Genomic DNA, 16,014 nt, shown 5'->3' with positions numbered 1-16,014 from the left:
AAAAAAAAAAAGTCAAAACAAAGCAGAATGAAACAAAATGTCTACAAAAATACCACTGATTGCATTTATGTTAGCCAACTACCCCTGGGCATGGGCTCTGCCCTGATATGTAGCTTATAAACCTAATGAGACTCCACTGGAGAAAACTGATTTTCTCTCTGCCTGCAGGTATCACTTGCAGATATCTTCCTGGATAGGGGTGAGAGCCCATGCCCACTTTCCCCTCTCAGTGCTAAGACCCCATCTAGTTTGATCCTGTGCAGGTCTTACACATGTTCTCACAATCTCTGGATGTGCTTATGTGCACCTGCTCCTTGTGTCTGGAAAACACTGTTTATTTGAAGATATCTCAAATTTTGAGAAATTTTGGCTCCTAAATTTTACTGCCTCCTATTTCTCTTGGATCCTTGAGAGGAGGGGTTTAATGAAGATACTCTGTTTAGTACTAGTGTTCCAAAGTCTCTCCCCCTCTATACATTGTCCAGTTAAAGGTTGCTGTACTAATTCCCATATATGATGTGGGGTTAGTGAGACACTGTTGTATGGGTATAGAAATACATCATTAGGAGTCACATTATTGCTATGTTCCTTTAGCAGAATAATAGTAGTAGGTTTTCCCCTAGACCCGTGATTTATCTAGTCTCAGGTTCTTGGCCGCTTATCTAGTCTCAGGTTCTTACCTAGTCTCAGATTCTTAGTAGTGTCGAGCATAGGTTCCATTACATGGAAAAGGAGTTTCCATGAATCTAACTTTCCTATTTGGAATTCCTAAATTAAGAAATTCCTAATTTCCTAAACCCAATTTAAAAAAAATAAATGGTGTGTTACTCCCATAAGATTCAGGCCATTATTAGGCCAGTATATCTTGCACGCAGGACACCATAGTAGGTCATAGGATTTATAGCTGGGAAATATTGATGTTACCTTTCTCCTCCAGTAGTGCGCTGAGTAGCTTTCCGCACCATGAACACTAGTCAGCAGGGATGAAGCTTCTTGTTAGGCAGAAGCCCAACGTTTTTGTGTCTGGTAACAAGTAAGTGTTCTCCAGCAAAACAGCCTTAACATCAAGTTGTGGAGAACAACCCATGGCCTTGGCGATAGGATATGACGTTTGAGGTTTTCCGTGGAACCTCTGTGACCAACAACTCAAAAAGATGTAACCCATTCCTGGCACTGGAGATTTTACTTGGTGGCATAAAATGTCGAATTGTTTCTCCTATTATTTGATGACTCCATTCAAATCTCTTTCATATATGTATATATTTTAGGAAGCTTCTAAAATAGTAGGTTTCTATGTGGTTTTTGAAATGGCTTCTAGTGTTACCTGTCCCTCCCCATATCCTTTACCTTCCTCTCCCATCTCCCTCCTGACTTAATCCTTCTGTTCTAGATTCTAAGTTGTCTCTCCATAACAATACAGCCTCCTCTCCTTTCCTTAGGAGATCTCCTTCTCCCAGCTAGTCCCTTGCTAGGCACTTAACCTCTAAGGTTATCCGACAGTTTAAAGATAACATCTGCATGTAAAAGAAAACATACAATATTTGTCCTTTGGGGTCTGGGTCACCTTACTCAGGATAGTTTTTTTTTCCTAGCTCCATCCATTTACCTACAAATTTCATTTTTAACTGCCGACTAATAGTTCATTGTATAAATGTACCACATTTTCATTATCCATTCATCAACCGATGGATATCTATGCTGTCTCCAGTTTCTGCCTATTGTGAATAGAGCTGCAATGAACATGGATGAACAAGTCTCTTTGCAGCAGAATGTGGAGTTCTTTGGGTATAAGCCCTAGAGTGGTTTATTGGATCTTGAAGTAGACTGATTTCTAGCTTCCTGGGGAAACACCACATTGATTTCCATAATGGTTGCATAAGTTTGTACAATGAATAAGTGTTCTCCTTACCCAATTCTTCCCAGCATCTGCTGTTATTTATTTTATTGATCTTGGCCATTCTGACTGATGTAAGGTAGATTTCAAAATAGTTATAATTTACATTTTTCTGATGGCTAAGGTGTTGAACATTTCTGTATTTCTCAGTCATTTTTATTTCCTCTTTTGAGAACTCTGCTTAGTTTTGAATCCAATTTTTAATTGAGTCATTTATTTGCCTTTTTTTGTTTTGCTTTGTTTTTGTTTGACTTTTTTTTGGTTCTTTATGTATTCTAGATTCTAGCCCTCTATCAGCTGTATAATTGGTAAAGATCTTTCTTCGTCTCTCCACCCTGCCCTAATGATGATGTCCTTTGTTGTGTAGAAGCTTTTCAGCTTCACGACCTGCAACATTTGTTGAGGATGCTGTATTTTTTTTCTCCAGTGTGTACTTTTGGCTTCTTTGTCAAAAAATCAGGTGTCAGCATGTTTATGGACTTTTGTCTGGGTCTTCCATTTGATTCCACTGATCAACGTATCTGTGTTTATGCAACATCATGCTGTTTTTATGGCATCTCTGTAATACAATTTGAAATCTAGGAGGTAATATCTCCAGCAGTTCTTAATTTGTTCAGGATTATTTTCGCTATCTTGGTTTTTTTGTGTGTGTTTCCATATGAAGTTGAAAATTGTTTTTCTGTTGTTTTCAGTTTCTGTGAAAAACTATCTTGTACTTTTGATGCAGATTGCATAGAATCAGCTTTTGGTAGATGGCTGTTTTATATTAACCATACCATGAGCATGGGAGATCTTTCCATCTTCTAGTGCCTTCTTCAATTTCTTTCTTCAGTTATTCAACTCTTTAAAAAAAGTTTTAATTTCCTTCTTGATTTCCATTTTTCACTCAGTAGTGAATCTGCCATTTGGTTTTCACAAGTTTGTCTATTTTCTACTATTTCTGTTTTGTTAATATCCAGCCTCAATCTGTGCTGGTCAAACAGGCTATAGGATGCTATTTCAATTTTCTTATATTTGTTGAATATAAGAAACTTATATTTGTGTCCAAGTATGCAATCAAATTTTGAGAAAGTTCCACGAGCTGCTGAGAAGAAAGTATGTTCTTTGTGCTTGTGTGAGATGTTCTATATATTATCTGCTAGGTCCATTTGATTGGTGACATTCTTAAACTCCAGTATTTCTGTTTAGTGTCTGCCTGGATGACCTGTCTGTCAGAAGAGCTGGGTACTGAAGTCATCCATTATCACTGTGTGAGGGTCAATATGTGATTTTAGCTGTGGTACTATGTCTTTTGTGAAGTTGGGTGTCTTTATGTTGGTGCAAAATCCTCTTGGTAGATTTCTCCTTTGATGAGTATGTAGTGGCCTTCCCTAGTTCTTCTGATTAGTTTTTACTTGGTCTGTGTTACCAGATATTAGAATAGCTATACATGCTTGCTTCATGGGTCCATTTTCTTAGAATATTTCCCATCCTCTTACCCTGAGATAAGTACAGGTACAGTGTGTTTCTTAGATGCAGCAAAAGATGAATCCTGTTTTCTAATCCAGTCTGTTGTTTGTGTCTTTTTACTGGGAAATTGGGAACATTAATACTGAGAGTTAAGAAGGAGCAGCTTTGACTTTTTCCTGTTATTTTGCTGCCATGGTGTGGGTCCCTCCTTTTTATTTTTTTGTCTGAGGTTACTTATTTCTGTGTTTTCTTGAATGTGGTTAACCTCTCAAGCTAAAGTTTTCCTTCTAAGTGCTTTCTATAGAGCTGGATTGGTAGAAATTGCTTAAATTTGGATTGTATCATGGTATTTTTTTCTCTCTCTCCTTCTATTATGACTGACTGTTTTGCTGGGTATGTCAGTCTGCGCTGCCATCTGTGATCTCTTAGAGCTTGTAGAACATCCATCCAAGCCCTGCTGGTTTTTAGAGTCTCCATTGAGAAGTCAGGTGTTATTCTAATACGGCAGCCTTTATATGTTAATTGGTCTTTTTCCCTTGTAGCTTTACCTATCCTCTTTGTTCTAAACATTTAGTATTTGGTTTATTATGCATTGTGGGGAATTTCTTTCCTGGTCCTGTCTATCTGGTGTTCTGCACACTTGTACCTTGATGGGTACCTCCTTCTTTAGATTAGGGAAATTTTCTTCCATGATTTTGTTAAAAGTATTTACTGTGCCATTGACCCAGGCTTCTTCTTCCTCTACATTTATTAATTGTAGATTTGTCCCAGGTTTCCCGGCTGGTTTGTGCCTGGAGTATTTTTAGATCTAACATTTTTCTCTGACTGTGGTATCCCTTTCTTCTGCGCTGTCCTCAAGACCTGAAATTCTCACTTCCATGTCTTATAACACATCTCTTGAACAACTGTTTGTGTTTTTCACAGTCTTCATTAAGGCATTTGTTCACACCCTCTTTAAGTTTCTTGCACATTCAAAATTGCTACTTTGAAGCCCTTGCCTTGTGCTTTGGCTAGGTTGTACTTCTCAGGGCTTATTGCAGTGGGATCACTGGCTTCTGGAGGAGGCATGTTGTCTGGGCTGTTCGTGTTTGTGTTTTTGGTTGGGCTCTAGGCATCTGGAGTTATGATGTCTGAGGTGGTTTTGGTGTACATATCTGGCCGTATCTATGTTGGAATGGTGTTCTGTTCTTTGGTTAGTGTTGCCTGGTAGAAGAGAGCGCTTCTGCAGGTCAGTCAGCAACTGAATGAATAGAAATGGGCTAGGCGGGACTGAAAGGGACAGCAAGGAAGAGCTAGGGGTCCAAGTTTTGCACCGAGAGAGCATCCCTATGGAGTGGACGGTAGGTGGGGGGAAAGGCTCTGGCAGGCAGACTGTAGTGAAGCTAAGAGTCAGTCTAGAGAGATTGGAATGGAGGATAGGAAGTATAAAAGAAGCCTTAGACCATGTGACCAAGGGGCCCCTGGCAGAAAGCGTTCTGCTAGGGGAACCCTTGGTCTTCAACGAGAGCCTAATTTTCTTTTGTAAATCAAGAGATAAGAGAAAGATGGCTCAGCTGGCAAAAGCCTTTGCTGGCACGTCTGACAACTTGGTGACTCCCCAGAACCCAAATGGTGATCTCCACACATGTGCCATGGCACTAGAGTACCCACACACATATGCACAAGGCACAAAAAAAAATAGAGATATAAATGTAAAATACAGAGAGAGAGGAGGGGAGAATGGACGGGAATGGAAAAGGGGGTCTGGGAAGATGGCTCAGTGAGTTGCCGTGAAAGGGTGAGAAGGGGGATTCAGACAGCCAGAACCCAGGTAGTGGCTAGGTAGGTACTGAGGCCTTCCCATAATGCCAATGTGTGGACGGCAGAGACATGGATTCACTCTCTAAAGCAAGGTAGCTAGCCAGGTCAGCCAAAATGGCAAGTTCAGAGTTCAGTGAGAGACCTTTAAGACACTGAGAAAAAGAAACAGAGGAAGGTTGTCATCTGATGTCAACACACACCTACATGCTCCTCACACACACATACACACACATGTACCTCCACACATGTGAACACACACGTGTGTATGGTTATACACACAAGCATGCAAAAGCAAAAAGAGAGAGAGAAAGAGAGAGAGAGATGAAGGAAGAGGTTGTGGTTGATTTCTGTTCTGCATTTCTTCATCTAGTTGTAGTTTGGCTTTGTTAAGTTTTGGCCTTTATTGTGAGAGAACAATGGAAGAGGAAGCCAGGAAGCTTTAAGAGGTTTGTAAGTAGCCAGGCAGTGAGGGTGCACACCTTCAGTCCCAGCACTAGGGAGGTAGAAGCAGGCGGATCTCTGTGAGCTAAAGGCCAGTCTGGTCTTCAGAGTGAGTTCCAGGACAGTTTCCAAAGCTGCACAGAGAAATCCTGTCTCAAAAATCAAATTAAAAAAAAAAAAAAAGAGTTTTTGTTTGTTTGGTTTTGTTGTTTATTTTTATTTTTTCTAAGTCTTCCAGAAAAGGGACACAAAAAGCATGAAAAAAAATCTCAACATTCCCTATCCTCTTATCCCAGGAAAACATATTTTATTTAAAGTGCTTGGCATTTATGCAGTCAAAGGGGGTGCTGATGTAAAGCAAAGTAAAACAACAACAACAACAACAACAACAACCAAAAGAAAAAAGACCTTAAAACAAAAACAAAAATACTATCTACAATTCAAGGCCTGGTAATTATCGTTTGTAGCAAAACCAATAAAGAAGTTGTCAGACTAGCCTGCTAGCTACATCATTCACCTAGTTATCCTAGGAGTCCTAGGAGTACGGTGGAAGGAAGGAAAAAAGGTCAAGTTAGTGGCCAGCATCTTGGGTTACACTTTAAGCAAAAGGGAGCAATGTACCACTGTGTTTAATCTCTAAAAACAAACTAACAAAAGTTACTGCAGAGGTTACTCAGTGATCCAGGAGAGCAACTGAACAGGAGGTTGGAAACATTCAGGCAAGGAGTCAAAACTAACAAAGAAACACTTAAAAGAATGATAAACCCTTGGCTGGAGGCAGGGTGGGCTGAAGGCAGGAAAAGAAGCATTTTCTATGTCAAGAGCTAAAGCTGGGGGACCGCTCAGTGGGTAAGGTCAGGAAGACCTGAGTTTGGATGCCATCACCCACATAAAAAGCTTGGCATGATCACATGATCCTGTAACCCCAGCTCTCGACAGCCAGCCTAACCAAAAACCAAGAGTATACGCAATGTCCTTCTGACTTCTGCATGAATATATGGGCACACAGACTGACATATACTGCACACATGCATACATTTACATAAAAAACAAACTTGTTTTTTTTTTTAAAGCAAGCAATTCTACTACTAGAAATGTATATGGAGGTATTTGCAGAAGCGCAGGGAATATGCTTTAGACTGTTCCATCAAACTCTCCACTATTTTGCAAAAAATGAAAATTATCTTAATGCCCAATAATAGCTATTTCAGTAAATCATAACACACGTACATTATTTATAATATAGGCCTACAATAATTGATATGGAGAGTTCTTTACACGTATTTTTTTTTAATATTTATTTATTATGTATACAATATTGTGTCTGTGTGTATGCCTGCAGGCCGGAAGAGGGCACCAGACCTCTTTACAGATGGTTGTGAGCCACCATGTGGTTGCTGGGAATTGAACTCAGGACCTTTGGAGGAGCAGGCAATGCTCTTAACCACTGAGCCATCTCTCCAGTCCCTACACATATTAAACTTAAAGATTATAATGTAGCATGCACAAGATGATTTGGGTTTTGTAAAAATTAGGAAGAAGTGTATCCAACTGTTAAGAACCATTAATTTATGCGTGGTTGAAATGTGGGTATCTTTTTTTCCTTTTGGCTACTACACTTTGCTGTTTTCCTTTTACTGTGATTCTGCTTTAGATGTTTTTTTAAAATTCTACAAGGGAATGGGGGAATGTGGGTTAGGGAGATGGCTCAGCAGGCAAAAGCATGTGCTTGTACAAGCCTGATAATCTGTGTTCAGTAAAATGCCTGCCACCCAAGGAGAAAGCCAGATGCAGCAATGCACATCTGTAATTCCAGCACTCTCTGTGGTGATGTGGGAGGGGGAGACAGGAGAAGTTATTAAAACCAGCTAGCCTCGAGTACACTCTGGCAGAAATAAGGGACACCCTGCCTTAGTAAGGAGGCAGATGAGAACCTCTCTGCCTGGCAGCATTACCTATCTCTCCCCTGCCTAGCTATTGGCCATTCGGCTCTTTATTAAACCAGTCAGGTATTTTAGGCAGGCAAAGTAATGCAGCTTCACAGAGTTAAACAAATACAACATAAAAAAATGCAACACGTCTTTGTATCATTAAACAAATATTCCACAGCATAAATGAAAGTAACACATCTTAAAATAATACGCTACAAGAAACAACTCCCAAAAGTTGTCCTCTGATCTTCATACACACACACACACACACACACACACAACACACACACAACACACACACAACACACACACAACACACACACACACACAACACACACAGTGTCTTCTGCTCTGCTTGCAGTTTGTTCTCCTTTCTGCTCTCTCAGGGTAATTACTTCATGGAGTTGCTTTTATTGCATTTGGGTCTGAGCATGAATGCATGCATGCTATTTGCAATAATGAACCTCAATTGGGTCTAGTGGTATATGCTTTTAATCTAAACACTTGGGTGGATGAAGCGTAAGGATCATCATGAGTTTGAGGCCAACCTGGCCTATATAGCAATCTGACCAATAATACTAAGCTTGGATGCTTATAGGATCAGAAATAGCACATTTCTGTTGCTTTCACCATCAATAAAACTGCACAAAAATATTAAGTATCTAATTGTTTGCCACTGAAAGGACCCAAGTGGCCCTATTTCTTAAGAATTCTCCAACAAGGAGAACCTTTTCATGCCCTTGTGTGTTCGTGATGTCATCCCATACCCTCTCTAGCTCTGTGAGGAGAGCTGAGACAGGAGCCTGGTCTCTGAGATCTCCCTCTCCATGAGGAGCCATATGATGCTGTGTTTCCACTCCATGGGCCCTCAAGGCTGTGAATAGTGCCTCACAAACGTATGTGAAGGGTCCTCCGCTAGACAGGTATTTGCTTTTCACCACTGAGGTGTCTCTCTAGCCCCAAGTGGTTGTTTTCTTTAAACTTTATTTTATTGATTCTTATTGTGTATATATGTGTGTGTGAGTGAACGGGTGTAGGCGTGACCACCAGAGGACAACATTATAGGGTCAGTCCTTTCTTCCACCTCCATGTGGCTTCTAGACATCAAACACAAGTCACCAGGCTTGCACAGCAAGACCCTGATCACTGAGCCGTGTCCCCATCTCTTCTTTTTTGTTCTCTTTCTCTTTCTTTCTTCCTTCCGTTCTTCCTTCCTTCCTTTCTTTCTTTCTTTCTTTCTTTCTTTCTTTCTTTCTTTCTTTCTTTCTTTCTCTCTTCCTCTCTCCTTCAGTACTGGACTTGGTACATGCTGGACAAGTGTCCTGCCACTGAGCCATACCCCTAGCCCTCTTTTTACATTCTGAGACCAGGTCTAAGTTTCAGAGTCTGTATTTGATCCTGTAACTCCTCTGCCTCAGCCTTCTAAGTAGTTTGAATTACAGGTTGGTACCTTGGGGTTGTTCTTGAATGAAACCTTTACGTAACTTTATTCTTTTATGGCACCTGGTTTTATCTTCCAGAAAATTATCCTAATGACTGGTATGATATTATTATCATGCATACATGCTGTGTGTGTATGGATGTGGGTGCATGGTGTATGGTGAATATGTAAAGATCAGAGGACAATCTCGGAGAATCAGTTCTGTCTTTCCATCAAGGGCAGGTCTCTAGGTGGTCAGACAAGGGTTTTTGTCAGCTAGGCCATCTGACTGGCATGTCTTTCTCTTTTTAAGAAAATTTAAAACTTTTTATTGTTTTATTTTCATTTTTATTTACAAATAATAACTACTTATTTATTGAGTATAGTATAATACCTCAATATGTGTACTTCTTTATCAAACCAAATCAATAATAAACATTTTCAACTGTTATCATTTCTTTACTATAATTTTATTTGTGAGATTTCATACATGCATACAATAAAATATGATCACATCCACCCTTTTCCCTCCTCCAACTCCCTTTATAGTCTCTCAACATGTCCCCCTCCCAACTTCACATCTTTTTTTCTTTTGCAGTCACACTAAGTCCAATTAGTGCTGCTCACGTGGACATGGGTGTGGGGCTTCCCACTGGTCCTTCAAATAAGAATGATTCTCCCCTGCTCCAGTAGCTATCAGCAGCCGCCAGCTCCTCATCAGGGGTGGCAGCTAGCGAGCGTCTCCCTCACCAGTGCTGGAATTCTGGCTGTCTGACACGATACTGAGTAAATAGTAAATATTGTTACTTCTTTATTTTAAAACAAACCCAAGACACATCATGGAGTGGTGAGTAGGAGGGCAGGATACTGGAGACAGACTGAATACAAATCCCAGCTCTGACCTCAATCAGCAGTGGGAGATGGGAATTTACATAACTTGTCTGAGTTCTCTTTCCCCATTTGTAAATGAAGAAAGTAATTGTTCCTAATTCATAGAAGTGGGTGAGTTATGATAGAAACATTTAGGTCCGTATCCGCCACATAGTAAGTGTGGTCGTTTGAATGAGAACTGTTCCCCACGAGCATAGGCCTTTGAACTTGATCCCTTGCTGGCAGATCTGTTCGGGGAAAGGGGTGTAAACTTGACAGAAGAAGCATGCTTTGAAAGTTTAAACCTTGTCCCGCTTCCAGTTTGCTGTTTCTGCTTCGTGTTTGCAGCAGAGGATGCAACCTCTTGGCTTCCTGCTCTGGTAGCTTGCAGCCATGCTGCCCCACCCCCACCTCCACTATGGACTCTCTTTCTGGAACCATAAGCCAAATCAAATTCTTCCTTTGTAAGTTGCTTTTGGTCATGGTATTTTATCACAGCAACAGAAATTAACTAATACAGTAAGAACTATAAAAGTCATATCTTCTATTTCGTTCAATCCTGGGTGTCCAGAAGGTTACTAATAACCCCCCAACATTTTATATATTTTCTTTCTTTATCCAAAGTTCTAATTTTACTTTAGCATCTGATCAAGTTCTGCATCTATTCTGTGTTTGAAAGAAACAAGTGATAAGGGATAATGGTTGGTGGTAAAACACTCACCTAGCATGCATAAGGCACTAGGATTAATACCCAACACTGCATAAAAGGATAAAGAAACCAAGGTATTGTTTAATGAATCTTCACAGTCTTACTAATGATTTCCGGCACCTACAAAAGCAGAAAATTCCAGTAATCAAAGAGGTCGTTAACAAGGGAATGCTCCCTAAAGGACGATGATACATTCAGTACAGCAGTTCCAGTTCCTAAAACCCCAAACACAACATGATTGTGACTACCTAATGCAGATCTTGTCTCTCTTCTGCATGACAGTCAGGGAAAAACTAAACTCACGACAAATGCGTATTGTTCACCAGGAAGTTAACTTTACTCTTGCCACTCTGAACAATTCAGTGGGAGTTCTGTGCTCTATGGCTCTAAGCTACAGGCTCTGGAGAAATGTGGCAGTCGACACAACAATATACAACATCATATACAACAAGGGCTACGGCCACACGGGACGCTCCCCAGCACGCCCTACCTCCAGGTTTCCAGCACTTGAATCTAGGCTTGTGAGAGCATGAGAGAGCCAGACAACCATGGGGAGACAGCTGCTGGCAGCCTTCTCAACTTCCTCTGGCTTTGGCCCTGGCCCTGCGCTGGGCAATGCTGTTTGCAGGAAGCCACAGAAATTTGAACGCAGTGGGGAGCATTTTTCACAGACTAAGAGACGGCTCATGCCTTGGTGAAGCTGAGGCACAGAGCCGAGCTCCTTGCAGTTATAATTTTTAGTATGTCAAAATTGCAGGATCTCATCGACACAAAGAACAGTGACAAAGAACCTGACAAATACGCAGTATCACCGTAAAATAAAAAAGGTGAAAATAGGAACTTGTACTAAAAGTCCTAATGGCCATATTTCAACACAATCTTACTCTTGGAATTTGACCTATTTCTAAAAACTGATAGACACATGTAAAGTCAAAGATATTTTTCCATGTTTCACGCCACAAACCATCACATTGTTTACATACTTTGCACTACTCAGAAGCAGAATTGTCAACGCTGTTACTGAAAGGATTTCTAAAAGTTAATTCTTTGCTTTTAAAGGGAATTCTCATACCACGTGGATCAAAACAGCGCAGACTTAGCGAAGAGTGCTCTCCTAAGCAAGCTGCAGTCCTGACGGCCACGGTTGACAGCAGGGCCTTTAAGAAATGACATGGCCTTGTGCAACCTACATCTCCAGCTTTACTTTCCCCCTCTATTCTCGTTTCATTTCCCTCTCCACGGTAAAATATCACCAGCTTAGGGGGAGGAAAGGGTTTACTTGGTTCACAATGTCAGGTCACAGCCCATCATTTTGGGGAAGTCAAGGCAGGAACTCAAGCAGCTCGTCATACCCACGACCAAGCACAAAAGGGGCATAGACACACTCTGGCTTGCTCAAGTCAGCTGTCTTCACTGTAATGCAACCAGGAAATGAACTGCCCACACCAACTAGGTCTTCCTCCATCAAATAACAATAGAGAATCTAACCCAGCCATGCCCACAGGCAAAACCGATGGAGAGAGCCATCCTTTAGACTGCTTCCCAGGTGATTCTGGATCGTGTCAAGTTGGCAAAGCTAAACACGTCTGTACAAGATGACTTGAGTGTCCTAAGGTTTTGAAGCACAGGGTGTGATCCTTAAGTGGTGGGTTTTAATGTTATATTACCACTAGGCACATTCTTATTAATCCACCCTTCTTTAAGTTATCCCTGCCAAGCTCTTAGAATAATTCTTGCACCCAATATACAGAATGGTATAAAGGGTACAAAGAAAACTCACGGAACAGAAAAATGCAATTTATCTTCTCTCCGGAAGGTTAGAAAACATCTTACATTTTACTTTCCTGGGAGGGCACTTCTTGGCCAGATTAGAACAAACATTCTGTTCCATTGAGTATGTCTGAGGTTCTCGGCACAGTATAGGATGTGTGAGAGAAGTCAACCCCAGGAAAGCTCCAGGGGGCATTAGCATCCCCATACCCACGACTAAATGATCTCTGTCTAGAAAATACTCCAGCTTCAGTGTTCCTTATTTTTCTTCTTTGACTCTCGGAAATGGTGACATTAAAGATGACAATGCCCCGATAAAGCTAGCGACACCGTGGAGCTAACAGTGACTTAGCATTTACTCTGAGCCAGGCATTATAAGTACTCTGTCCCCTCTCTGCTTCTTCACTCAATTCCCCTCACAGACAGAAGAGGGAGAGTCTATGGTCAGAAATCAGCATTATTCCCATTTATACAAAAGCCAGATGTGGCTCTTTTTTTTCAACCCCAGCAATTGGGAAGCAGAAGCAGGAAAACTTCTTGGAGTTCAAAGCCAGTTTGGGCTACAAAGTGAGACCTTGGAGAGACAGAGAGAAGGGGGAGGGGTCAAAGTTTAGAAAAATTTAAAATGTGTACGCCCAACGTTATATAGTTAGTTTGCAATGAGCAGCCCCTTTGTAAGCAAATTTGATTGTACCCTGGCTCTTGGTTTTTCTAACACTGTTTTGTTTGGGTGGTTGTTTTTGTTTTGTTGTTTGTTTGTTTGTTGCAAGATCTCTATATGAAGCCTAGACTGGCATTCAACTTGTGATCTTCTTGCTTCAGCCTCCTGAGGGCTGGGATTATAGGCAAGAACACCACATCTGGCTCAAGTCCTTAATTCTTTTGTTTGTTTTTGTTTTGTTGAGACCAAGTTTCTCTGGAGCTTTGGAGCCTGTCCTGGAACTAGCTCTTGTAGAGCCAGGCTGGCCCAGAACTTATAGAGATCCGCCTGCCTCTGCCTCTGAGTGCTGGGATTAAAGGTGTGCACCACCACCGCCAGGCTCAAATCCTTTATTCTTAACCCTTGGGTTCCACCAACCCCATAACTTCTTGTAAGATTGCCTGCAGGGTTAATTTAGGCCTAGGTCACTCGCTTTAGATCAGTATCACCCCACCTGAATCCTCTCATCTTCCTGCCCTTGTTCCTACTTCCTGACTTGTTTCTTTCTCAGGACAGGGACAAGGAGAAGCAGCTAAACCACCATGACATCCACCAAAAACTCCTATTCATAGCCCTTACTACCCCACAACAGCCATGAAACCCCGGATTCAGAAAATAAGTTCCCGCAGGAAGACTATCTGATATGATTTATGGCTTTAGACTAGCACCCTTTAGCCTGCAACATTTGTATATAGTCCACATTAATAATTAAACTAATTTGACAGAAGAAATAGTGACATCAGAGAAATGGTTTGCTCACAACTACACAGCACAGCACCATAGGCCCTCTGACGTCCTTAACAGAGCACTATTCAAGGATGGTGATACCCAGTGGCTCAAGCTTCACTCTCTAGCAGTCCGGAGATGAATTTACTGTGGATCAACTTCCCAACAAGCTCAATCGAAAAACACAAAAACAAAACAAACTGGCAATCCTCCAGAGGGCTGCCCTTCACAGTGGAGGTCCACGTTATCTTTCAGCCAGGCAGTCTAGATTTCCCAGGTCAAGGCAAAAATGCCCCCGAATGCATGTCAGCAGTTTTCAGGGGAGGAAGCACTGCTGCTCAAGTCTACTGAGAACTCTGAGCAATCAACACATAGAGATGTCGTCTCGGCAACTCCGATTATAAAGTGGCTGGAGTGCTATAGATCTTTAAATGTCAGCTACGGATCGTCCCTTTTTGCTCATTTAAATGAAGAATTTTAAAAATCACTTTTTCCACTTTGGTTCCCTTTGGACCAAGGAATAAAAACAGCGATGTCATTAGGAGCCAAGATCCTTTCTAGAAAGGGAGGGGAGGTTGAAAGAGCCCTAACCCTGGCACAGACGGACGGATCTGCTTCAAAGCAAAGCTGATTTCAGCCACTTCGCTCCTCTCCCCTTTTCCAACCTGGAAGGAAGGCGCAATTTGTAAGACAAGTCCCGGCGCGCGGCACCACACAGGCACACTCGGCGCGCACTATGCTCTCCGGTCCCGCCACCTGTCAGACCGGCGAGGACGCTCGAACCACGCGGGGTTGGGGAGGTGGCGCGAGAGGCTGCTCGGTGAAGCGGCACGGGTGACGGAGGACACCGAGGACGCGGCTGAGTCCCCGCGCGCCCCGCCGCGGACTCGTCTTACCTGTTGATCTTGAGCGCGAAGGCGCGGCGCTCGGCGCTCGGCAGCGTGGCCATGGCGCGCGCACGGCTCGCCGGCCTCGGGACTGTCGGGGATGCGGGGGGACGGGACCCGAACGCACAGCCGCTGCTGCAGCGCCCGTCGCGCCCGCCGCCAGCCTCATCTGTCAGCCGCGCCGGGAAACTTCCGCCTTTTCACCTTGGCGGCGCAGCTCCCGGGGGAGGGCCCTGCACCGCCGCCCACAGCGCCGCCCGGCCTGGCACGCACCGAGCGCTCGGCGAGGGCGTGGACGGTCGCGGAACTGCGATCCGGATGCTCCGAGTCGCCGGCCGCAAGCGCGCGCTTCCCGCCGCTGACCCGGAGTGGAGAGGGACGCCGGCAGGCGAGCAGGGACCGCGAGCGCTGGCCGGAAACGCCGCCGGCGGCCGGAGCCGGAGGACAACTGGGGCAGCTGGGACAGCGCGCGCCCGGTCCAGCAGCCCCGGGCTCCGGAGGGGTCTCCCGGAAGATTGACGCCATTCCCGGGAGACGACAGTTCGAAAACAACAACAACAACAACAACAAAACGGCAATCTCATGGGACACCAGTCGACTTTTCCAACCGAATGCGCACTATCATTCATGAAACACTTTATTATAACAGATCCGTCCCAGGAGTAAATATTGTGAGCTATATAATTTTTCTTTTTATGACCGGAGATAAAACTTTTTCCCCCAGAGGAAACATTATACACAGCGTTGAGATTCATCCGTACCTCAAGTGAGGTTAGTTTCACTTGGAGAAACTTGACCAGCCATCCCTAGCACATAGGAGAAATCTGAAAGAGGGAGGAGGAGGAAGAGGAGGAGAAAAAAAAAGTCCCAAAATATGAGGATGGAGAAGCATGTGCCAGTTACATGGTCCAAGTTGTGCGGTGTGAACACTCTTTGTGTGTCTCTATTTGTCAACTTGCCTTAGAAAAAACGAAAGGGGTGTATTTTTGGGTCAAAGCTGCTGTGTTTAGATATGAAAGCCACAAGCCATATATGGCTGTTGACCACTTGAATTTTTGGTTAGTCAGAAGTGAAATGGGTTGGAAAATAAATACACACTGGGCTTCCAAGGCAGTACAGAAAAAAATAATAATAAAAAGTCTTAAATTTTTTTGTGTTGATTGCATGTTAAAAACGATCCTTTGGAATCTGTTAAGTAAAGAAAAACATGATTAAAGATAATTTTACTAGCTTGTTTTTCCCTATATTAAATGTGACTAGAGTTAAGTATATGTAAGAAATCCTTAGGCAGCTCACATTGGCACATTGCATTCTTACTGGACAGCGCTGGTCTAAGGCAACCTAAGTTGTAACCTAATGCCAAAATGTTTGTGGACCTTATGCTGTCTGCTCTAGGCAGCCCTTTTCCTCCGCTTTT

The 16,014-nt window shown here is 42.7% G+C and overlaps 1 protein-coding gene across 1 annotated transcript in view; it reads right to left on the bottom strand.

Moving 5' to 3' along the window:
* Positions 1-14,702, bottom strand: part of Dock8 (dedicator of cytokinesis 8) — a 198,337-nt gene extending 183,635 nt beyond the window's left edge. Inside the window, exon 1 of the mRNA XM_005352086.3 lies at positions 14,607-14,702. Coding sequence (XP_005352143.2) covers positions 14,607-14,659 — 53 coding nt within the window. The 5' untranslated portion in view covers positions 14,660-14,702. The remainder of the gene's footprint in view (positions 1-14,606) is intronic.
* Between the last annotated feature and the right edge of the window lie 1,312 nt (positions 14,703-16,014).

Source organism: Microtus ochrogaster, chromosome 8 (assembly GCF_000317375.1).
Source record: "Microtus ochrogaster isolate Prairie Vole_2 chromosome 8, MicOch1.0, whole genome shotgun sequence".
NCBI classification, from domain to species: Eukaryota; Metazoa; Chordata; class Mammalia; order Rodentia; family Cricetidae; genus Microtus; species Microtus ochrogaster.
The sequence above is the reverse complement of the archived record's forward strand: the minus strand, read 5'-3'. Positions and strand labels throughout refer to the sequence as shown.